This window comes from Notothenia coriiceps, unplaced genomic scaffold (assembly GCF_000735185.1).
Source record: "Notothenia coriiceps isolate Sejong01 unplaced genomic scaffold, NC01 NC01_scaffold00037307, whole genome shotgun sequence".
Taxonomy (NCBI): Eukaryota; Metazoa; Chordata; class Actinopteri; order Perciformes; family Nototheniidae; genus Notothenia; species Notothenia coriiceps.
Genome location: NW_011370008.1, coordinates 28,973 through 54,131, shown reverse-complemented (window position 1 = coordinate 54,131; position 25,159 = coordinate 28,973). Strand labels below are relative to the sequence as shown.

Here is a 25,159-nt window from a genome sequence, read left to right as displayed (position 1 = left end):
CTCGGCGCAAGCGCCTCGGTCCTGCCGCAGTACTGTCGTACCAATAATGACGTTCAAGAACGGCCTCTCGTGTATGATTGGTTAAATCACTAACTTTGTTTCCCCCGGCCCCTTATTGGAGAACACCCAGCTAGTAACCTAGCAACCAAGCTTCAGCTTGCGGCAGTCAGAAACTCATGTATCTTCGAATCTACTTACAAATTAATATGGGGAAGTGTCAGTTCAACCGTATTTGGTTGGAAAACATCTAATTTAGTGCTTGGTTGAAACCAGTGGAGGGGAACGTGTTTGAAGCCCGCCGCACCATTTGCAAAAGAAATAAGCGTTTGTTTTGCAAATGTAGCGTTAGCTAGTGGAGCGTTAGCTAGTGCAGCAGCTCCCGCAACAACACCGGGGGACCTACGGGCGACGTTTGGGTCTACGTCAACCCTAAAAGCGGAGGTGCTGTAGACGCTAAATACCGTAGCTAAACACCAATCATACAACGGCAACGATGAAATAGTGTAGCCAATTTAATTTAAGGGGTAATTTCTCAAAATGTTCCCCGTGTGGTTTATTCACCATTACAATAGCCCCGTCTAAAATAATTTCCACCAGCCGCCACTGCATGCAACCCTGTAGAACCGCCACTGCATGCCACCCTGTAGAACCGCCACTGGCCCCCAGTTGATCGGGAAACCAGTTCAGTTAACGGGAAACCAGTTAATCCGGAACACCTGTTCCGGATTAACTGGTTTCCCCGTTAACTGTCCCTGGTCACGTGATTTATGTTACAGTACTCTGCTACTAATCTACACAATATTACATTAAATTGGCTTAACTTTGACAAACTATCCCACATTTATCCCATTTATCCCACATTTTAGTGGCAGAACTTCCATATTTCTACTAAAGTCCTTTTTATGATATAAATTCAGAACTTTAACTGGTTGTGGAGAGTTTTAAGGCCGTGTCATACTTTCACTAAGGTAATGGTAGGCTTCTACCTCCACCTGCTCCTCTCAGCTGTCACAAAGGGGCGGCACCTGGACGGCTGAGCGAATAAAAGCGGGACGATGACAGCCCTCCGTAGTTTGCACTGAGAGAAGAAGAGGAGCTGCGTGAAGGTAAGACACCCTGCTGATCCGGTCAATTCGATTCAGCTGCGGACAAAAAAAAAGCCGTAACTGTGCAAAAACTTGCGAAATTCAGGGTCTGAAGTTGTGTTAGTATATTTATTTTGAATGCTGAATCAGAAGTAATTTAAAAAATATATAATATTGAAAAAGTGCACGTAATTTGCGACTTTGTGTATTTTTTTATTTAAAACAATTAAAGTTTAATTGGAGTGTGTAGCTTTAAGCTTGGTGTGTCAATTTGGAACCCACTAAAATTATCTGAACTGTGTGATTTTAGTTTGTTTTATTTCACTGTACAGCACCTTGGTCTGGAGGTTTTAAAGTGCTTCATAAATAAAGCTGTATGAAGTAATTCTGATATTTGCATGACTTTATGTGCGTTTTATCCTCGGGTATTTAACGTTGTTTCCCCCCCAGATGAACTGGCTTTTATCCCTCGCTGCTGTATGCGTCCTCGTCCCCAGCGTCCACTGTGCCACAGGGACAGGTTTTTAAACTTTTTTTATTATTGAATCTTTATCGACTTTTTTGGATAAACCTTGAGTCCTTGCTTAGGTTGCTTGACATTATTTGGATTTGTTTCCCCCCCCCTATAGGCTGGTGTTACCATGATGCAAGTTGCAGTAAGTAATTTCACTTTTTATCCCCACTTGAACACAACACCGTATTCACCTCAGCTACTAAACATCTCGTTCCTGTTTGTAGGTGACACAAAATGGCCCACCCTCTTTCCTTCTTATTGCGCTGGGAGTCGACAGTCACCGATTAACATCGTCCCAGCATCTGCCACAGCTGACTCCAACCTCACTGCATTTACATTCCTCAACTACAACAGCGACTCTGCCCTGAAAAAGATCGAAAACACTGGAAGGACAGGTGGAGTGAGGGCGCGTAAATCACTTAAGTGGGGTGCATTAATTATATTTGCTAGAGTAAGGGATGGCGTGCTGGATCAAATGTAATGGGAAAAATCAACAATACAGCATATAGAGAGTCTGCCTTCTATCTGTGGAAATGTGACGGAAAGAGGTGCAGCCAGGATTCTTAACGCTAGTTATGATGCTTTAATTGTAGTCTATGATGTCCTATTTCTATCCTACACATAAGCTACTGTAATATGTATTTACTTATTTTGCTCTAGTATATTGGTCTTTTATTGAACATTCTAACTTATCAAGAACATGTACTGTATATTCTTTGTGATAAATGTATTTTGAAGATATGTATAGAATTGCTTTTTAGAATGTTCTATTTAACAGGGACAGTGCACATTAATCAATATTTCTGTAAATGTGCCAGAGTTGACCAAGAGGCTATTTTTCATCTGTATTCATTATGATGTTTTTTTTTTTGTGTCCATTCTGCTCTTCCCCCCTCCATCAGTCAAAGTCACCCTCGCCAGCGGGATTAAGATTTCCGGAGGGGGTCTGCCCGATCCCTACGACAGCCTGCAGTTCCACTTGCACTGGGGAAATGGCTCCTCTGTCCCCGGCTCTGAGCACACTGTGGACGGCAAAAGATATCCCATGGAGGTAATGCACAGTCTTTGTTTTGTGATAAGCTATCAGCTAGAAATGTTCTGTTAAAGTCACATTAAATTCTCTCTCTCTCTCTCTCTCTCTCTCTCAGTTACACATTGTCAACAGCAAAGCAACCTATAATGGTGACACAGCTCTAGCTGTGAAAGACTCAACAGGACTTGCTGCTCTTGGATTCTTCATTGAAGTGAGGAAAGATTCATTCACATTTTTGTAATGCCAGTCAGAAAAGTCAGTGCTCTGTGTTTAAGCCACTTCTGCAACTTGGTATGTTTTTTCAAAAAGTCAAATATTGCGTTTAAAAAAAACCTCTTTGCATCCTGTTCGATGCAACTGTTGGACCGCATCACGTAATGTCCTTAACTTTTTAATTTGTCACATCACTGTTGACCTATTCAGCCATTACCCTCCCATGATGTTCCTCAACCAAGCTGGAAATTACATTTTGTGTCAATTTTTTCTCAGGAAATGTCAGGTGATGCCACTGGGCAACCTGCAAAATGGAACTTGTTGAGCTCCTACCTGTCAAAAATTGTAAACATTGGTAAGGAAATGTTTGACATTTGACTTTTGAATGAAATGCTTCTTCTACAGTCCCTTCATGGTCTTGTTTCTGCCCCTCAGGAAACAAGACCACAGTGGCATCAGGAATTTCACTGGATGATCTCCTGGAAGGGGTGGATCGCACCAAATACTACCGCTACCTCGGCTCCTTGACCACACCCACCTGCAATGAAGCCGTGGTTTGGACTGTGTTTAAGGACACGATCAAAGTCAGCAAAGATTTGGTAAGTTATTTCTTCTTGTGTCATTAAACAAATACTTCGCCCACAAAGCAATCATTTGTAAATCAAGGACTCAATGCTATCTTGCATTCCTGAAAAGTCTTGAAGAATTGGGTTAAAAACAGCTCTTTTAACATGGATAACATAAAGTAAATCAAAACATCACATTACACAATCTCTTAAAACTCGTGCATTGTGATAAGTCTAATTTTATTAGGTCCTATGTTGACTGATTCCCAACACATGCTTTTTGGTACTCTCCTGTGGATCCAGTAATATTTTGCCGAAACGTGTATATATAGGAATTTGTGAGCATACAACTGAATGAATGACAATTGGGTTACACTGCATGAGTTTTGTGAGAGCTGGCAAATGGTTATTTTGATAACATTATCCCGTTAAATTCAGTCTCCATTTATTTTTGATCCATCAAGGCTTTTCTACAGTTTGTCTTGTAAGATAAACTAAGACTCAGACAATGCTTCCTGTAGCTAACGGGGTTAATGTCTTGTTTTCAGATTGACAAGTTCAGCACAACCGTACACATCGCTGACAACTCATCAGCGCTTATGGTCAATGTCTTCAGAAGCATCCAGCCAGCGCAATCTGTCACAACCCAGTCCTCCTGCTCCACCTCCGGATACTCTCTGGGGCTAATGGCCCTGAGTCTTGTTCTGGGAGGGTTTAGAGCCATTTAAGGCTGTGTCTCAGCACTAAATGGTTTGATGGTAAACCTGTTTGCATGATTTCTTACTTGAGATTGTTTTAATGGCTAATTTTGTAACCTGTTTCACTTTCATGTTGTCCTCATCCAGGTTGATAGACAGTATCAGGCCAGATACTGTCAGCATAGGAGATGTTGCAAAGCTGAACACTCAAAAATGAAACTGGTTCTGCTTGCTTTTAATGAGTGTCATGAGGATTTAGGCATAATTAAAATCATTAATATTTATCACCATTGTATACCTTACATTGTTTAGCTCTGTGTTGCACTACTTGCACATGTGACAAAACTGTTAGCTATTTTAAAATGGTATTTTTTGTAACCTAGTTATTGCTTTGATAGTTGTGGGACAAATGTACATCAAAATGGTTTAAATGAATGTTGGGAAAACCATCCCAGTTGTTGCACTTAGACTCAACTTTAGCAAGAAACTTCAGAGGTCTCTTGAGTGTTCTTATCCTTTTCAAGTTTAACAAACATGAAAGCCCTATTGTTTAAGTATACTATGTTACTTCATAACTCACACTAATGTCGCATTACTTCACTGGTCACATTATCAAAAGACCTGAGCCACTTACAGCTACTCTTATCACAAGGCAATATTGATTCTCCTCTGCAAACTTCCTTGATACACATTGATATGCCTCAAACTAAAGATGAAGACATGTTGTAAATATATTGCATTCCCTGTTAAGGCAGATTATGAAGGTCTTTGAAATAACCAGTGTACAAGTTTTTAATGTCTGTGAAGTAAGAGCTTGAGTATCCTGTTAAAGCAAGAATTTGTCATATTTAAAATAAAGGTATTAAGTAAAGTTCTTGTGTGGTTATCACATTACTCTTAGATTTGGTGCTACTGTAACATCGGGTGATAGTTGTCTCGTCAAGTTATCTGAAAGAAGATGGAAAACAACTGGGGAGCGATCGGCATGCTTCAGTTACCATGAGTCAGGAATGTCACACACCTAACAGACGTAGCGAAATAATTTACAAAGACGCAAACTAATAAGAAATGCTCTTTTTTTTTTTTTATTACACACACCTGCAGATACAGTACATGCCATTACAGCCAATACTCACAACAAAAACCTGAAGATTAGATTAATTTACTGCACAACTTCTGCAAAGTCAAATGAATGGCACATGTCTGCAGATTTTTATAAACATTTACAAGATTAAACATTTTCTTTTTACATTATAGCAATTAAATCAGTGCAAAAATAACTGAAGTTCGACAAAAAACCTTTTCATGTATGATTGTTTAAAACGACTTCCTTGCAGTCATTTTGTAGTTTTTTTAAAAAAAATTTATGACATCTGTCATTTCAGGAACCTTAATTCCCCCACTGACTGATTAATGTTCACTCTGCTTTGAACAGTCACTATAAAATATGATTGCGTTAGAGTCCACATCTCTGTTTGCAGAACTGTTGCAATAACATAGCCAAGCCCACTATCAGCTCAAATGTCTCCATGTAAAGTATATGCACAAGATTTAAGTACTTTTCAGTCTTTTTGTGTGGCCTGTTTTACTGCCCAAACACGGGGTGGATGAGTAAAGCTTAAGGGAGTTTCTATGCTTTGTCCTATATAGGCTCCATGTAATTGAATACTTTCTCATCGAAAAGTAGGGAGTGACATTCTATAGCAGGATGGAGGGAGGAGGCTAAATGTATTGTCATGGGTCAGCTTTATGTTCCTAAGAGGTCGAGTATTTACAATAACTTAGGTCTTATGCTATAGTAGAAGAGAAGACAGAGAAGGACTCAAAAGAAAACATTTGATCTACCGGATGATGGGAATGTGCTGAAACGCATTATCAGGTCTTTCAAGATTACTGTGGTCAATGTTTTAAAGCCAACATTCTTTAATTGTTCCTGCTAAAAAAATAATAAATAATGTAACAGTATTTTTCTGTTTACTGGATGAACTGCACCACTGTTTAAATAGATTTTTGTTATAAGCTTTCATTTACAAAATAACACTTAGGTGTTTCTTATGCAAACTAGATATATTTACAATCAATAAATGGAGATTGTGAGGGTAGACTTGCTGTTTCCCTCAAATTATTGTATACATAGACACCTCAAAATTCACTATAAAAAGCTAGAAGCCTTCTTTATTAGGCCTTAGAAATGCAAACCAACCCTAATATAAGTCCTTTAGGATAAATCGTGGTTCCACAAGCAGCAAATTCATATCAGATATGAACCACCAATGTCATTGATTGGCTTTATGTACCCCAGAAACATTTTTATTTATTGATATAAAAAAGAATTCAGAGGGCTCTATGGAATAGGTTATTCAACATAGGGCGGGTATTCATGTAATCTGAAACCAGCTTGTGGGTTTTAATGTACTGGGAGTGTAAAGAGCCTTTATGTTCCCTTTAATGGAACAAGGGAAGAAGGACAAAAACATCCTGCAGCCACTTGGTATCCAAAAAATGACGTCTCAGCTATCTATTTTCTAACAAATGCTTAAATTATCAATACAGTAGAGATCAGGAGGAGCCAGCTGCTTCTGAGAAAGGATGAGGATCCCTTTAAGTCGCAGCTGCACTCCTTTGGGATGCGAGGAGTGGAGGTTACAGGCGGAGCTGGACATCTGAGCCAGTCCACAGCGATGGATTTAGACATGACGACTTCTTGGTTCAGTCCTCCTTTCTTAAGCACCCAGTAGAGGTTGTCCTTGAAGAAGTAGGCATCTCCTAAAGAGCAGGAGCAGTATGTGTGAATCTCTTTCTTCTATCAGACATTAAAATACAGCATCAGCCTGCATCTAAATCAGCTTTATAGTGGTCAAAAACACTGCAAGGCTGCTTTAAAGAAACAAAATCTTCAGCCTAATTGTAATTAAACTGATAGCCTTTTCTCATTTTCGCTTTGATCGATACTTTTCTAATGTTTTATCACTTCATAACTTCCATACCAGCACCTTAATAAAAGTCCTCTGTGGCTTTATTTATTTATGTATCACTGGTGCCAGAAACTCATCACATATTTATGTTTCTGAACTGTGTTACCTTCTCCCCAGCTGATGATGTCATCCATGTGAGGCGGCACTCCCCCCCAGAGGCTGTTGTTCCGGGGGTAGCCCTGCTCCGGCTGCATGGTCCCCTTTTGGTCCTTGGGACTCTCGTCAAACCTCCAAAACTCCCCGTCGCTGAACAGGTAGGTCTTGCCGTTGTGGGACCAGACGAAGGCTGCGTCCACCCGCTCCACCGCCCCCCCACTCTTAGTCTTCATGCCCCAATCGGAGAGGGGCCTCGGGTAGCCGCTCTGGGCTATAGTGTCCCTGAAGACCCAGTACTGAGGTCCTGGATAGAAGGAGGAAAGATGGTTGGTATGTGTTTAAGAGTCTTGGTTTTAAAGGTCCCCAATTATACTGTTTTTCATCAATATATTATAGGTCTCAGATAAATACAAAACATGTCTCTGAACTGTTTGGCTCCAAACACCAAACAGTTAATTGCAGCATCCCATAAACCCCTCTGTTTCAGCCCTGTTTCAAAAGTGCTGATTCTCTGTCTGTTACAGATGAAAATAAGGAGCCACTCCCCACGCCCTCTGAGGAGATATTTGGTTAAAAAGATCACAAATGGGCTCTAGGAGGAGATTCAGGTGATAAGGTGATAAAGGGGGGGGTGTGACCTTGGTTGGTTATTGGCCAATGGTTACACAAGCCAAAAAAACGTTATGACATCATAAAGTGGACAAAATCTGATCAGCTCATTTTCAGACATGTTTTTAAATAAATGGATCAGGACAAAAAGAGAGCGAATCTTTTTTCCTGAAACTTTCAGAATCTCTTTCCACAGAGGGGACATGTGTTTATGTATAAAAGACGTGAAAAAGTGGATTTTGCATAATAGGTGACCTTTAATATAATTGGTTTATTAAAGATCTGAAGTTCTGAGGTGCAAGAAAGAAACACAATCTGGTATTCTATTTTCTAGGTCAGACATAGTTTGTTTTTGGAACATTATTTTAAGTTACTTTTTTCATATCTTTGAAACAAAAAAATAAACAGTCTTTGTTGTAATTCAGATTCAGGCCACAAGAGGCTGAAGTGCACCACTACCCATTCACACTCCAATTATGCAGAGAATTGCCACTTTCTCTATGGAAGCTAACATTCATACACCTTCACACACCCTTGGCCAAGTTCCTGTTTGTACGGCAGAAATCATGCCAACATTTTTCCCTCGCTTAAAAGAACTTCCTTCAACGTAAGAGCAAATATAGCCGTGGGAATAATCAACCGTGTTCACACCTCTGACTCAATAACACCATTGCCAAAATTAGAATCACTAAAGCCAAACGTAACCACAAGATGTAGTTTCTCACCAATGAAGAAGATGATGCTGCTGTCGCTCTTCCTCTCGTACACGGCGTCCACCTTGTTTGTTCCCGGCGGGAGGCCAATCCAGAAGTTTCTGATCAGAGCCGGATTGAGGGACACCAAAGACCCGTCTCGCTTAGTCCTCCAGAAGCGGTTACCTTTCCAGGAAAGAGAGTAAACACGACACATGTAACTGTATATTCAAACACACTAAATGTACAAAACTAAAACACCTCTCAACCGTGAGTAAGTGTTTCTTGAATCATCAATGTAGACATGATTTGGGAGATTTTGAAGTACATTTCTATGTTGGGAAATTTCTATTTTGTTCATTTGTGATTGTTTCTTCTTACCTTTAAAAAAGAACACCTCTCCCCTGATATTTGCGACTGCGTCAAAGCCTCCCTCACAGCGCTCTTTGAATAAGGGGTCAGAACTGGGACAGAAAAAGTCAAAAACTCCAGTCAAAATATATTTCACAGGATGTAGTTTGGTTTAAAACAAAATACACTAGAGGGTGCAACAGGACCAAACACAGTGAGGATTGATCAGAAAGCTTTTATCTGCATCCCTTGGTTTTTAAGGAATCATCCACGAGTAAACTGACGGGATATTCAAAGCCTAAGTGCTTATTGTTTTGATGATTGTACATTCATTTTCATTGTTTCCTTTGATTTTACTCACGGCCGTGTTGGTCTTGGAGGAGATGGTCTGGGCAGGCGTGGGAGGTCAGGATCAACACCTCCTGGTGGTCCGCCATCACTCACACCTACACCACAACAGTGACAGAAGACAACATTGAAGAGGCGCTGAAGGACTGATGACAGCACCACAAAAATTGTAAAGCAAACCAGGGAAGAAACACACACAGGATGCTTTCGTTTTCAGGCACGGAAGGAAACTGTTGAAATCTGCTTTTTGTGAGTACACCAATGCACACATAACCACACTGATAAACGGTTTTGTCAGATGGCAGTTTATGTCCTCTTGATAGAGGTGTTAATAGACTTCTCTATTCTTTGTGGGCTGTCTTTTCAAGCTACATTCCAAAATCAACATTTATGATCTTTCTTAAATTTGAACTTATAATACAAGCAAAAAGTCATTCAGGGCCACTTCCAAATTCTCGGAGGAAATGACCACAAACCATTAATGTTCTTTTTTACATGGAAAGGAAGCATTTCATACTACACTGAATTAAGTCAACATTCTGGTTCCCGGATGAAACCCCCAAAGGGAACTCAGTAAGGGTTGCAATTAAATGTGTTTGATATAATGATGCCAGAAGATTAGAAGCCTACTGTATACTGACTTTAGAGATCCCCTGACTACCTGCAAAACTAATAACAATCAGCTTCAGCTTTTCTTTGTTTTGTGTGCAGGCAAATGTTTCACAGAAAACAAACCGGTATTAGAGCAGGGAATAAGAGAACACATTTGAAAGGGAAGTCAAAATAATGTGTCAAACTCGAAGTCAAACTTGTGTCATGCATAGGGGAAATGAAATCAAAGATGGATAATAAAAAATGTCAGGAGACGACAGATGACATGTCAAGAATGAAGCTAAAACAACATTTCATGATCAAAGTCAAACTTTTGAGAAAAAAATCTAACGACTAGTGTCAGCACACAATCCAAAATTTCAACTTTTTTCTTCATGAAAAATAAAAATGTAATTTATTGTCCTATTGGCACTTATATTGTCCCATACAAACAGACATGAAACCACCATCAGCGCACACTTTAGGCAGGATTCAACAAATATTACAGACACACGTAAGTCAAACTGGTCACTGACCGTAGATCTGCTGGATGGCCAACTTGTCGTCCATAGCCAGCTGGAAGTTGGCAACGTCTCCCACAGCGCCCTGGTAGTACGGCCTCATGATGGACGGGTCAGAGGACGAGTGGGACAGGCCCAGCGCATGGCCGAATTCGTGCACTGCGACCGTGAACAAGTCTGTGCTGCCGCTGTCACCTGAGAAAGTGTGAAGAAACCATCACTACCTTCATGTAAACCAGGGATTTCCAAACTTTTTTCACGAGGGCCACATACAGAAAATTATACGAAGGCTAGGCCACTAGGGGAGGTATATTTCCTCATAAGTTCAGTTATAAATTGGGTAAATCAATCCAATAAATTATTCTTGATACTTGAGAGTGCGGTAAGAAAAAAACAGCCTCCATCACAGCTCTCCAGAGGGTTTCAATTATTTTGTTAGCAGCTTATTCCTTAAAACCGAAGCCTCAGATTGCTTATAATAAGGGTAAATATGAAGGGTATATTTCAAGCTTGTTAATATTTGTTAGAAGATGTTCCCAACTTTAATTGACTGAATTTGTTTGAAAAGTGGGCTTATTAACACATGAATACTGTGTAACATATTTGAACATATATATTTAATAAGTACAATATAAGACCAGCACAAGTTTCATTTGTGGGCTGTATGACAATTCAAAATGGCCACCGGGCCATAGTTTGGACACCCCTGATGTAAACCAATAGCTCATTATCAGTTTACAGACTGTCATCTAAAAGCTCTTAGCCATAAATCCATTCATGATTTCAGTTAGTAAATACCTCGATAGCTCCAGATCTCATCATCATCGAAGTGTGTGTCACCCGCCACTACATCCCTGCCGGGGAAGAAGGCGTGGGCCAGGGTGCCACCCTGCCCGTCAAAAGGGTACCCGTCGTCGTGGAGCATGCGGGCAAAAGTCACTCTGATGTCCCCTTCAGTCGCCACCCCCTCTCTGTCACTCTGCAGCTGACGGAAGTTCAGGGGGGCCGCGTCGCTCCAGGCTTTGAAGGCTCGAGTCAGGAGGCTGTCGACCAGACGTCCCGAGTCACCCGACAGGCCGGGTGAGCGGGAGGGCGACGGGTAGCTGTGGACACTGCAGACCAGAGGACATTTTGTATTGGAGCAAATATGGAGTGTGTTATTTTTTTACTTTAACTTAGTATAGTTTGTGAGATTTTAGTTTTGCCCCTTTAATTTGTGTTCAAAGTTTATTGTAGCTGTTACAATTTCATTCTTTTACTGCTTCACAAAAAGTAAAAAAATACAATTTTCATAATTATTGATGTCTGTATATATGTTAACGGTTTCCATGATTATATTGTGGGTTTTTTTATTATATAATGTTACTTTAATACCTCATTTAGTTCATTCTTGTGTTAGCTCTTTGTCTTTGTGTTTTAATCTTATTTATTTTTGATGCTTTTACACTTAAATGGACATCAAAATGTCCATGGATATACATGGTTTGTGATAGTTTTGTTTTTCCCTTTTAATTTGTTTTCAAAGTTTATTGTAGGTGAGTATTTCAGAGAATTACAATTTCATTCTTTTACTGCTTCACAAAAAGTAAAAAAATAAAATGTTCTGGCAATTTTGATAATTATTGATGTCTGTATATATGTTAACAGTTTCCATGATTAAATTGTGGCTGTTTTATTATATAAAATTATTTATTTATTTAATTCTTGTTATCCTTCTGTTAGTTCTTTGTCTTTGTGTTTCAATCATATTTATTTTTGCTGCTTTTGAGCCTGAATCTCCCTATGGGATCAATAAAGGTGTATCTTATTTGATCGGGTTGTCCATCTGTACAACCGTCCCATTCTTTTGAACACGATATCTCAACAACACCTAGGGGATTTCTTCAAATTTGACACAAGAGGATGAACTCATAAGAATGTCAAGGACAAAAGTCAAGGTCACTGTGCCTTTACAAAACACGTTTTTGGCCTTAAGTCAGGAATGTATTCGCTGAGCTGTTTAACCAGACATGTATGTAGGCTACACTGCTGGTACACTGGATGACTCTTGCTGTAAACACATCCAATATAAAGACCAAAACAAACAAACTACTGTCTTTGTAGCTACAACCCTAAAACAGCTATCAGCACATCAGTCAGCTGAACTCTTGAGCCTGGTGGTATGTTACTTTTGTTTTCATTAACGTGAACACTGTAGTTCATTTCTAATCCTCCCTTAAAAAGAACGTCCTGTTGCTGTAAACTTTTTACTCAACTGAAATAAGTCTCCACTTTAGACTGAATTAAAGGGCCCAGCTGTTTTAGGAAATTACCAAACAAAAAATGTTACATCTTAAGTAGAAACCAATTGACTTGAAGAAGGAAAGTCTGAGAGCATTTAGGGATGGACTTAATGGCATTTTTTAAACACCACAGTAAACTAGAGAATAACCCCAGCCTTGTATATAAATCCTTTGTATGGACCTTTTGTATCACATTGTGTTTCTTTACGTTTTTATTTATCTTTGCCTTTTATGTTAAAAACCAATCAATAAGTTTGTGAGACAGTAAACAGTAGTCTACACTTTCCCAAAAGCCTTCCTTCCTCAACGGACATAACTTAAATCCTAACATAGTGGGCTTTAAAACCAAACAACATTTGGTATGATTTAAATTTGGTTTGGCATCCATAATGACGGCTGTAACCTTTTTTTTAGAAATATGAAAATAATTCTAATGCAATAGTGTGTGTGAGTGTGACACATAGCTCTATGACTCAGAGGGATGGTGTAAAGCCACCATAATAACATGACAGGAAACACACCTCCATGTGAGGTCTGTCTTGTGCCACTTAAGGCCTGACAGCGCGTATCTTTTCCGCCTCCTCCTCAGCCTGTCCTCATTACCAATGATATCAGGAAGAGAGCATCGAGGCGTAGACATGAGTTTAAGTGTTTCATTGTCTGGAAGAGAAGTTGATCACATATTGCTGAAACTCAAGAATACAGGAAGTTTGAGACCTCATGTGACATCATATCTGTGAAATCTCATATGCATGATATGTTGTGTTTATAGATTTGTGGTGAGGCGTTGTTACCGAGCACCCCAGTTTCCTGGACCCCGCCGAATCTCTGCATGACACGAATGGCTTTCTCCAGCCCCTCTTTGGTCTGCATTCTACTTGTGCGAGGGTCCGGAGGAGGAAGGTAGCCATACCTGCTCAACCAATCCTGCACAGAAAACAAGAAACCAGAGGAAATGTGGCAATCTGTGTTTTCTCATGAAGCACAGGATGATGTAGCATGAAAACAACACGGTATATTTCTTAGTTATTGCACCCCACACCTAAGTATAGCAACAATATCGTTCAGTTTAGTTTCCTACATGACTTCAAGATAGCTGGCAAAAGCTGATGTCATAGAGGGTATTTGTTCCTCAGACCCAGCACAAAGCAGTGTGCCAGCCTTTTTTTTCTCATTAATATGATATAGCCCTGTCTGTTGAGTGAGTTGCTTGAATGTATAAAGGAAGCCTATAATGTTCACAAGGCAAGTTGTATGAGAACGGTCTGCAGGTGAAATAAAATGATGAATCTGGTGTGATTTTTTTTTAATTGTAAGCATGTATCTCCATCAGAGACGTAATATGTCTTGTGAAAGTGATTCTGAAACCTACCCTTCTTCCTGCCTTGCCTCCACCCTTTTACCGTTGCAGTTTAAAGGAAAAGGTGTTGGCCAATTCATCAACAGTTGTTTTCAGTGGGTTTTACACTGCAAAAAGTGTCCTCCTCAAGTACCATGTACTAGATCAGGGGTTTGCAACCTTTTGGACCAAAAGAGCCATTTTGTCCCCTTTTCCACCAATGTTTTTTGTCTGGAGCCGCAAAACATATTTGATAGCTTGATAGCTTATAAAGTTGTATATATTGTTACATCAAAGACAAAAACTACAGTTTTTTTTGCATTTATTATTTATTACATTAAAGAAAACTGTGTACCTCTAATAATAAACAAAGAACTCTTATAAGGAGAATTAAAAAAAATACACAGGCCTACTTAAAAATAAATCAACACAGCACTTGGGGAGTCCTCTGCACATTTGAAGAAAATGAATTAAAATGGGCCCACTTTGAAATAAATAAAACATATAGCTGCACCCTAAAAAGAGTTAACTGATTGAATTATGACTGAAGATCGTCAGCTCTTCCGTATTTGTCCTCCAATACGTAAAGGCTGCAGCACCTTTGGCAACTTCTCTCCACATATCAAACATACCGGTAAGCCAGCATCGTTTGCTGTGAAAGCATATAACTCTAACCACGCTGAATTAAACCCTCTGTGTTCCTCCGATACTTTTATTTTCTTTGATTTATCCATAGTTCGCTCATCGAGCCGGGGGTCAGGTTATTCAATTAAAACCGTTTTTAGGTGGTTAGGTCGTTTTAACAAGCTATATGGTTTCACTAGTACGACTTTTGCCCTCCATTCGATGCTCATGCTTCTGCAACCCTTAAAAACAGCAGCATCATACAGGATGCAACCTGGAAATATGTTTAAGTCACAGAAGTGAAACTTTGTTCACACCATGCACACACTGACGTTTTTTCTTGTAGTCGGCCAAATAAGCAGAATTCATGTTGTTTTTGAGGAAGTTTCAACAGAGCTGGACATAGGAAGACCTCTTTTTTTGTAAATGAGTTGTCCTTTATTCTTTGAAATATTGTGCAACTGTATTTTCTTGCATTAAAATGTTCATACATCAGAGAAACATGAAAGCCGGGGTTGCACAAGGGAGCTGTTTAGGTCCATTACTATTTTCTCTCTATATTGTACCGCTCGGCGACATCATCAGAGAGTATGGTATACATTTCCACAGCTATGCGGATGATACACAATTGTACATATCCGCTGAACCAAATGATGCGACAGCCATAAACTCCATTACCAACTGCCTGACAGCAATAAACAAATGGAAGAATGATAACTTTCTTAAATTGAATGAGGACAAAACTGAAGTCCTACTTGTTGGCCCCAAATCAAAAAGAGAGATGCTAACAAATAATCTAGGAAGCTTAACTACTTGGATTAAACCACAGGTGACAAATCTCGGTGTCATCCTGGACTCAGAGTTGAACTTCAATGCCCATTTAAACAAAGTGACCAAAATAGCTTTCTTTCATCTCAGAAACATACGACCATTCATAAATCAAAAATGATGCAGAGAAGCTGATTCATGATTTTATATTTAGCCGACTAGACTACTGCAATGCACTATTCACTGGTCTCCCCAAGAAAGCTATTGGAAGACTCCAACTCATTCAAAACTCTGCAGCTAGACTACTAACGAATACCAAAAGGAGGGAACACATTAGTCCTGTCTTAGCTACTCTGGTTTCCTGTAACTTTTAGAATTGATTTTAAGGTGCTTCTCCTCAGATACAAAGCTCTAAATGGACAAGGACCCAGCTACATTGCTGACTCTCTAATAAACCCGCCAGAACACTGCGATCACCAGATGCAGGTCTATTAGAGGTCACCAGAAAGAGTCATAAGAAGATCGGTGATGCAGCCTTTGTATACGCCCCAAAACTGTGGAACACGTTACCCAACAATATTAGGGAAGCCAATACGCTAGACATTTTTAATCTCTTTACCAAAGCATTTTACTGACTTTACACTATTATGCATTATTTCTCTATGTTTTATTCCCCATGTTTTTATGTTTAATTATTTAATCCCACGTTATGCTTTGCTCTTGCTGCTTGTTTTACACTGATTTTATGTCTTATTTCTTACTGATGTAAAGCACTTTGAACTGCAATCCCCTGTATGAAAGGTGCTATACAAATAAAGTTATTATTATTATTATTCTCGTAAAATTGTGAAATAATGATCACTTAAGCTTCAGGTTAAGATATTTCTTCCAGACCTACATTTTTTCTTATCAAATAAAATGGAATAATAACAAAATACTAATCTGATGCTTTTCCTTTATGTGTTTTAATAACCTCTGAGGAGTCATATGGATTTTGCCTTATGTTCACCAGCCACTAGCCTCTTTGCATAAGTCATTTTATATTTATGACTTCCTGCTTCTCATATAGAGATGAATATGTGTATTATAGAAAGATATGCCTGACATGAAAGCTGCAAATGGTGTAAACTAATCCACAATTGGTATGTAAATAATAGTTTTTAAAATGACATGATTTCAAAAAATAATAATGCTTTTTTGGCACACAAATAATATAATCTGCAAAGTGAAACAATGACCAATCACACATAATAATTACCCTGAGAAAAAAAAAAGCCTATGATATAGAAATATATATGTTCCTCTAATAGTGATAGTAAATATAACCTCCAATCCCAAAACAATAATGATCATCCTCGCTCAAAATACAAAGTTTTAAAACAGTTTAATGTGTGTAATTCACTCACCACTGCTCTGTACTGCTCCAGGACAGCTGATGTGATTCCCGTTAGGGTCGACATCATCCACAGCAGAAGACCCAACTCCATTCCGGTCACTGCGAAAACACGCTCCATTATTATCAAAACAAGTTGGTGTAAACAGAGGACACATTTCTCCTCTATAACTGACCCAGTTTCATCCAAATCCAAACCATAACAAAAGCGTGTGGGCACTGAAGCAAACCTCACCGTGTTTCTTCTCCTCAGTCTCTCTGGGGACTAGGCAGGGCGCATCGATTAGAAACTCTCTCAGCCGCGAGGCGTTAACCGAGGCTCTCATATCCGCCCACCACGCGCATCATACAGATGTTTGGCACGTGTTGCCTCAGGTACAGGTGAGAAGATGCGATCATTATGTACTTCTCCATCTGTAATACTTTTCAATGTCCAAATAATAATACATTTTGACAGAATTTGGCCTGATTCCACTTGAACACTGCAGTGTGTAACAGGCCCAGTTCCACTCATGTCAGATCATCATGCGTTTTTAAGCTTCTGTTATGAAACCTTGAATCTGAAATGTGATACTTCCCTATTTTGAACATCTGTCTGATCTTTTTAGACCTTGGATTTAATTACTGGCCCTTTTTAATTGTTCTTTTTAGTTTTGGTCCAACACGACAGAACAGTGTTGAGACTATAGGAAACACAATGTTGGAACCCTGAAAAATACCAAAGGACCGACAAAGAAAGCAAGGTGTGAGGTACAGAACATGACATGATTCATATACCAAGAATATCTGTTAAGATATGGCAAACAAGTTTATGTCAATAGGATGGGTTAAATGCAGAATCATTTTAACAAAAGAGGATTTGAGGATTTTTCAAAATACTAGATGTGTATAATTGTGCATGAAGAAGCTTAGGTCAGACAATATTAAAATGAAATCATATTAAATGTATAATTTGAAGATGCGAGGAAAAATAATAGGCCCAAATTAGCTTGTACCAAACATTGGTGTTTGAATTCCATGTATAACTAACTTTAAATAAATAATAAATAAATAAATAAAATCATGTTTTAAAATATTTTTTGAAATAGTCATCGTTGCAAAAATGTATATTTAATTGCATAAATATTTTTACTTTCGATGTAGGAATGAAAATAAATGTGTGTACAACAATATCACTCCTCTTTTGAAAACAATTGGTTTGGTATGAAGCATGCAAGACATTAATGTCGTTTTCATTTTCAACTATGTTTCCTGTGTTATACCACAGTGAGTACTTAAAATACATTTGGTGGAAATTCATGACGCTGTATTAGACTGGAGTGCACCGGCATCTCACATCTCATGTTGGACTCCCATTGTGTTCATGCATACCAGTTCTCTCTGCAGAGCACCACTGGTATCATCTTTCTCTCCCCCTCCCCCCTTCCTCTTCTCCCATCTTTAAATTCTGTCCATCCTCCAGGGCCCAAGTGAGCCATACCATTAGAACAAATGCTGCGCTGCTAATGGTTGACCAGCTGCCGCCACGTCCACTGCACGATTATACTATTGACTCTTTAAAGGGATGTGGGTAATGTTTTAAGTGTTGGATAATCTCACTTCTCCACACTGACCCTCAGGTGTCCAGCATTTCTAAACCTATAAAAAGTACTTTTGTAAGCTTTAATCATAATGACTAATATAATATTCTTTCTAATATCTTTATCCTGAACAAATAACATGTTAACCCAGTAATGACTGTTTTTGGCCACTTGGGGGCAGCAGAAAACAAGTTGTATAAGCAACACTGACATAAAATATCCTTTTTCGATAAGTTATCAAAACCAAATTATTTGTCACATTATATTAAATGTACCTATTTATATACATGATTAATGGTGATGAGAAAATAAGAAGCTCAAATACCAAACATCACAATGTTTAAATCTTGAACCACACACGAGAAATAAGGACCTTTCATTACACACAGTTTTATTTTCATTAAAGGGATCCAAGGCCTTCACAAAAGGGTTGACTCTTGGTAGCTATACAGAACTAACACAACACACAACGACAACAGAAACAACACAGAGGACTTGTGTGAACGAGTGAAAAGACAAATAAATAAGAGTTAAAAGTAGACATTTCATATGAGATTTAAACTGAGATGCATCAACAAAACCAATAGTCAGAGGAAAGTGAGCAGAGGTTAAAACTCTGCAATGTACAGTAACGCTTTTTTACAATACTCGATTTATTTCTGCAAGTAGCTGATTGTCTATAGCGGCTTATTTTTGGTCATGCACAGTTAACAATGTCATAGCGATTGTATTGACAGTGTTGCATTAATATCACAGTTTTCATATTATTTTTTTGTAATCTCCTCTACCTCCAGCGTTGATTGTCAGTCTCTGCAGTGTTTTCATTTGGTGGTTTGAAGGCAGCCTCTTTCTGATTGCTTTGCAATGATGCTTGATTGTCACTGGCTAATGGATATGGGTCATAAGTGATGTACTAAAAAGTCCCTGCCACTTACGTACAAGTCACTGCTAAATATGTAATGGAATTGCTTGTTTCTTTTAGATACATCTGACGTAAAGTCCTAATATATATACTGTTTATATAAAACAAGAGAAAACCTAATTGCTGTACTGTATTTTTGGCAAAGTCATCTGTGACGCGTATCCAGCCTTGTATCAGTCGATATTTGATCAAATAATGATGCTGTTTCTGTGCTTTTGAGGATGATTTGAATCCAAGACATGCTACATTCCTCCCTCCAATAACATCTGACAATATTCCACAGTTATCTGTACAAAAATATGCAGTTTCAGTCTTAGTGTAATGTAGCTGGCAGGGTAGGCGGGATGTCTTTTTTTGTAATGTTTAAGTTTCAGTAAAAGTGATTGCCATAAGCAAGTCTAAAATCTTCACAGTAGCCTCACATAGCTTATGCTTAGGGAACAAGCTGCTATCACAATGTCATTGAGCTGCTCAAAAAACAACAAACTGTGGTTACACTTCACAATACAGACATCTGCTGGCATTTACTTAGTACCATTGAATCACCTATTAGAAGCATTTCTGCTTGGTAGAGGTAAAATCATAACCCTTTCACTTGCTCAATGTAAGAGCAAAAACCCTTCTTTTTTTAGCTATATTTGGAGATATTTAAGTTTATCTTAATGGGCTGAGAGCTGGTAATGTTAGGTCGCCGACTACGGATAAAAGTGGTTTAAAGGTAAGTAACAAAATAGTCAATTTTCAGAGCTTTCAACCACAAATCACAGTCAGGGGCGCTGCCAGGGATTTTGGGCCCCATGCAAAGATATCACATTGGTTACTTTTTTTTTCCTTAATTTTCTAAAATAGTTTGGGCCCCTGTCAGTCATGGGCCCTTAGAATCGTCCTCACTTTTCACCCCCCTGCTCACAGTATTAAGAGGACAGACTAGTTTTCAGTCGTATATCCTTTGGGGAAAATACAGTAATGCCTTTTTTTCTTATTTTTTTAGCTCATGAAACTCCAATTTAAGCCAGAATATTCTACACAATAAAATATGTTAAAAAAGATGTTATTCTCAACTATCAGGTAATAAAAAGCACTGTTGCACCTCCACAGATAGTGTAACCTCAACCCTTTTATAAACCTCATCCTAATCCTGGCTCAATTATAATCCAAACACACCTATTTCTAATCCTGATCACAGCCCTACCATCAACTTACTATCCAAACAACCTGATAATACTAAGCAGATACCAGAATGACCAGAGTACTGTAAAGTGCAACCAAAGCTGCCCTTGACTGAATTTGTAAACATATAATGCATTTCAGGCTCTGCAACTCATCATATATTTCAGTCCTGTGCATCCTTATAACCTGTGTGTCCCCCATATTGTTTTCTTGACACTTTTTTTTGTTACATGCCCGTTTTTTCGATCGTTCTTCTTTCGTTTGCCGGCTGGCAGCGATTGTCTGTAGTTCACTGTAACCTGGCCCAGTACTGACCCAGGTTGTGACTCATGGTCTGCTGGTCGGCTCCTGGGACCTGGACCGGTACTGAAACGCCGGGCGATATGAGCCCTGGATGGAGAACAGAAGGAGATTTATATATTGTGAATTTCAGTAGGTGAGATATCAGAATCAGAATCAGAATACCCTCATTAGTCCCACAGAGGGGAAATGTACATTGTTACTCGGGTTGCAAAGGTGCGGAAAGTTTCCGGTAAATTTCCGGAAAGTTTCCATGGGAAGTTAAGCTGGGGAATTTTGGAAATATTCGATGCAAAATTAAACAAAAAAACATGACATAACAGATTTAAAAAATATATATATATTTTTTAAAGTAGAACCGAACAAGTTTTAATTATTTTATTGAACAATTATTTGTTTAATTGAAGAACGAAAACAGGAATGTTGAGTTAAATATTACTCATCCCCCCCAACCCCACTCATTAAAAAATGAACAAAAATGCACCCCCCATCCAAAAATCCCTACAAAGTCCCATTCAAAATGTTAAATGAAAAGAGCCCTTCTCCCTCCAAAAAGTCCCATTAAACACGCAAATCTTCCTTCAAGCAATCCTCTGCATTTTTGCTAAACCCTTTCAGTCAACGGGCTCTTCCTGGGCCTCATCAACATCCAACTCTGAGTCTTGCTCTTCAGTATCACTGTCCAGCCTTGTTGAGGATGGCTCTGTGTCAGGCTCAAAGAGCCTTAGGTTTGCCCGAATGCCAACCAGTTTTTCCACTCTCACATTTGTGAGCCTGTTGCGAACCTTTGTGTGGTCTCAATAGCCATGCAGTAAGCAGTGTGCTATGGCATAGATATTCAAGTGTACTTGAATGGCATCTGTTCGTTTTAGTCAAGATTATGCTAAAATATACTTTCCCCAACTATATTTAAGTTCCCTATGAAGAGCCATCCTTCAATTTTGAAAATTCCCAGTTTATTCCCATAAATTCCCGTTTATTCCCGTGGAAAGTTTCCATCTTTGAAATTTCCCGGAGTTTTGCAACCCTAATTGTTACAGCAAAAAAAGGGCCAAAGACAGCTTAATGTTACCTAAGAAGCATGCATAAAAAATTACACATTTTATTATTACAAAAAGGTTACACAATTTATAAAATACACATCCTTTAACAGTTCTGGGATTTAGCAGCCAGGTATATATTGCACAGTTATTAACGGCGTATATATACATATATATACATATATATATATATATGTATATATATATATATATATTGCACATATTGCACATAGTTGGTTGGTATTAAACAACAAGGGGTGTTGTAGATATTATAGTTGTATAGATATATCTCTATGCACCTGTTAAATGAACCCATATCTTCCCCAGAAACACTCACCGGTGTTGGAGTTGGCTGAGGATGGAGTCTGCAGATGAGGGGAGGAATACGCAGAGGAGTCAAAGCTGCGCGGGGTAGAGGGGGACGGAGGCAACATGCAGGAATAAGAGGAGGCCGACTGGGGAGGAATAGACTGAGAGAGGGGAAGAGAAGGAAGGGAAAGATGTAGGTTAGATTTATAATAAAACAGCAAACTATATAATCTGAGAGAACCAATTTCTAAATGTGTCTAAAGGCAGTTTAAAGCATTGACTGCATTGTCTATGGTTGACCACATGGAGGCGCTAGAGTGGTGTTGCATGGTAGGAGAATAGCAGCGGCTCATATTCTTTTTTTCGTTTAACTACAATGATTTTAAAATGATTTAACTCTTATGTTCTGCTCTTTGTTTCTACATCAATACGGTGTCATTTTAAACTATTTAAAGTAATTGTGTATAGACCCAATTATACACATACCTATTAATTATAATAATAGGTATTCATCAAAAATTCAGAATTACTGAACAAGAGACTCACTAATTAGCCCGATCACTGGAAAATATGATTTAATGCACACATTTTAAGTCATATTTTCCGTCAAATGTATCAGTTTTTTTTAATTAGTTTGACATCTGTGCAGGACATTTAAAAAAAAAAAGGAAGTAGAGGGTCGAACATGTGTTTTAAAATGTATAATTAATGAGAAAGAAATATGTCTATAAGGCCATACTTGTGGGATGATAAATACTGTGATGTTTGAATATGTCCAAAGCTTTTTTTTATTTCTGTTTTTCGAAATGTATTTTGCAATTGATGATCCCAAAACCCCAATATCTTTAGACCCCTCTGAGTTTTGGTCTATATCAAACACTGAAGCTTTAAAAAATAGCTTAAGGCTTTGAGATATCTATTTGATAAAATGAAATGGATGAAGAGAGTTTTACAAAGGCAATTTACCAACAGGAAGTCCTCTTATTTTCAATCTTAGAGAGTACTGGGAGAGGCTAAAAATGCTATATTAATGCTACAACTACAGTACGGGAGCGCAGAATATTTGAGAGATTGTTTTTGATTGTATAGCCACTTTTAAATCAATATTATTTTGAAAATCACTGTATACTTCACATAGTTCAAGGGTTCCACTTTGCACGTTTAGGTAATGTTGTACTATTATCAAAATTATAACAACATATTTTTTTAAATAAGTAAAAATGATGGTATCATTTACATTAGAAGTGGTCGTTGTAAAATAAGTAATATTTATGAGTTACGTTTTAATGCCATTATTGTATGTATTATAAAATGAGTTAATAATGGGGATCTGCTCTGTGACGATGCCCTGCTTTCGTAAAGTTTGTAAGGCGCTGATGATGAATGATGAATGATGAAATGTCCAACCTGGACTCCAGATGAGAAAACTGACAAGGAGCTGTAGCTGGGCAGGGACGACTCAGCCTGACTCAACATGGACCCTGGAGAGAGACACACACAGCGAGATGGTGAGCACACACACACACTCACACACACACACACACATTCACGAGCATGTGACGGGAACATCTTGCAGTGGAAATATAGATGCGCTCTAATGGAGAAACTCTAATGGTTTGCCTGCCTGCAAATGTCACTCTGATCTTTGTTATTAAGTCACACTGAACAAATGTGAAGTCTTGTTTTGAATGTAACTGATAACTGTAATTATGACTTGAAATAGAGGGTGGTCTTGCAGGTGTTTACCTGAGCTGCTGCCGTGCTGCTGATGATGATAGACAGACGTGTTGAAGGAAGTGGTCAGAGGGGCTTGGCTCTGTGAACAGGAAGTCACACCCCCTGACCTCCTTTGATTACGGAGCTTCTCCTCCCTCCTCCACTTAGCTCTTCGGTTTGAGAACCACACCTGTCAATCAAAGAGGTTTCTTAATCGTGAAAATCTACATGTATTAACAGGTTGTGATTCAGAGGAATAACAATCCACTCTCACCTGTATCCTAGCCTCGGGTAGATCAATCTTGTTTGCCAATCTCTCCCTCGCAAAGACATCTGGGTAATGTGTCCTTTCAAACTCTGTGGAAGATATTAACTAATGTCAAGCACACAGTGTGAGTCCTAATGGAAGATGACAGGATAACTGTGGAGCATCTCGCCGTTCAGTGTTAACATGTTTTTTAAATTCATATGTTGATTTTAAAAGAAAGCACCAGCCTTCAAAGATTTAATCAGCTATTATTTACTAGATTTTCGCCACATAACACATAAAGAAATTAGTGCTTAAGATCAGTGTCGCTAATTATCTTGTCGTGGAATACACAAATCCAGGAAGCTAAGATGTATCCTTACAACCATATTTTAAATATTTATCTGTTGCACTTTGTATAAATTATTTATCCTTATGCAACACGCAGAAAGTTCAAATGAAGGATCCAAGTTGAGAAGCTGCCTAAGCACTTTATTTCAGAGTAGGTGGACTAAAATTAGGCTCAAGATCTGTATGCATTATCATTTTGTTATAATTTACTCTCTAAATGCGGTGTTGTTTCTCATCAGAAGAAGCATTGTATGTTATTATCTTGTATTCTGAGTGACCGAATAAAACAGACAAAGGGGCTTTAGGAGAGTCAATTCCTGACTCTGCTGTTGTTTAAACAACAAGAGTTCGTATCATTGAGACTTTCTGTATCAGAGGATCATTTCTCAATGTGGCATTTCATTTAAAGTTGACAAACTGCTGACATTTTTGCTGTTGACAAGTCGAGACGAGAATATGCCTCAGCCTCCAACTGACAGTCTGAGTCACCCTAATCAACTGTGAAGCTTCAGGTCTGCTAATGGAGACGTCTTTAGAGATCTTACTGTCTGCACTTGTGATGCTTAACATTAGCTAAGCATGTCGAATAAATGCCAACGGAGAAAACAAATCAGATTAGTTAAATCTGAAAAAGGCACTTTAAAAAAAAAATGTATTGCTAAAACTATAATTTACACAAATGTTGTAATTAAAGGTGGGGTAGGTAAGTTTGAGAAACCGGCTCGAGATACACTTTTTGTTATATTCCATGGAATGCTCTTAACATCCCGATAGCAATGAATATCTAAAGTGCTTTGACCAAAAATATACTAAAACATTTCATCTG

At 38.6% G+C, this 25,159-nt stretch overlaps 3 protein-coding genes across 7 annotated transcripts; 1 reads left to right on the top strand and 2 right to left on the bottom strand.

Annotated features, from left to right (window-relative positions):
* The first annotated feature begins 1,072 nt into the window (after nt 1-1,072).
* On the top strand, nt 1,073-4,980 carry ca15b (carbonic anhydrase XVb). Of its 2 annotated transcripts, XM_010796907.1 has the most exons (10): nt 1,074-1,106; nt 1,536-1,605; nt 1,715-1,741; nt 1,824-1,994; nt 2,502-2,650; nt 2,748-2,843; nt 3,122-3,200; nt 3,281-3,444; nt 3,960-4,169; nt 4,257-4,980. In XM_010796907.1, exons 2-9 carry the CDS (start codon nt 1,536-1,538, stop codon nt 4,137-4,139), a joined length of 936 nt encoding a protein of 311 aa, XP_010795209.1. In that variant the 5' UTR covers nt 1,074-1,106; the 3' UTR covers nt 4,140-4,169; nt 4,257-4,980. The 2 variants fall into 2 exon arrangements, with proteins under 2 accessions (XP_010795208.1, XP_010795209.1); XM_010796906.1 differs by having other exon boundaries at nt 1,073-1,106; nt 3,960-4,980.
* A 492-nt stretch (nt 4,981-5,472) lies between these two features.
* mmp25b (matrix metallopeptidase 25b) lies at nt 5,473-17,009 on the bottom strand. Of its 4 annotated transcripts, none has more exons than XM_010796903.1 (11): nt 16,934-17,009; nt 16,712-16,800; nt 13,369-13,501; nt 13,096-13,234; nt 11,091-11,404; nt 10,308-10,487; nt 9,194-9,278; nt 8,863-8,945; nt 8,515-8,667; nt 7,191-7,484; nt 5,473-6,875 (listed from the first exon to the last, which is right to left on the bottom strand). In XM_010796903.1, exons 2-11 carry the CDS (start codon nt 16,790-16,792, stop codon nt 6,646-6,648), a joined length of 1,692 nt encoding a protein of 563 aa, XP_010795205.1. In that variant the 5' UTR covers nt 16,793-16,800; nt 16,934-17,009; the 3' UTR covers nt 5,473-6,645. The 4 variants fall into 4 exon arrangements, with proteins under 4 accessions (XP_010795205.1, XP_010795206.1, XP_010795203.1 ...); XM_010796904.1 differs by having other exon boundaries at nt 16,929-16,954; XM_010796901.1 differs by having other exon boundaries at nt 16,875-16,949.
* A 1,653-nt stretch (nt 17,010-18,662) lies between these two features.
* Nucleotides 18,663-24,903, bottom strand: pax10 (paired box 10). Its single transcript, XM_010796908.1, has 6 exons — nt 24,879-24,903; nt 24,010-24,092; nt 23,766-23,925; nt 23,427-23,500; nt 22,048-22,180; nt 18,663-20,760 (listed from the first exon to the last, which is right to left on the bottom strand). The coding sequence occupies exons 1-6, from the start codon at nt 24,901-24,903 to the stop codon at nt 20,660-20,662; spliced, it is 576 nt and encodes a 191-aa protein (XP_010795210.1). The 3' UTR covers nt 18,663-20,659.
* Nucleotides 24,904-25,159: the final 256 nt, after the last annotated feature.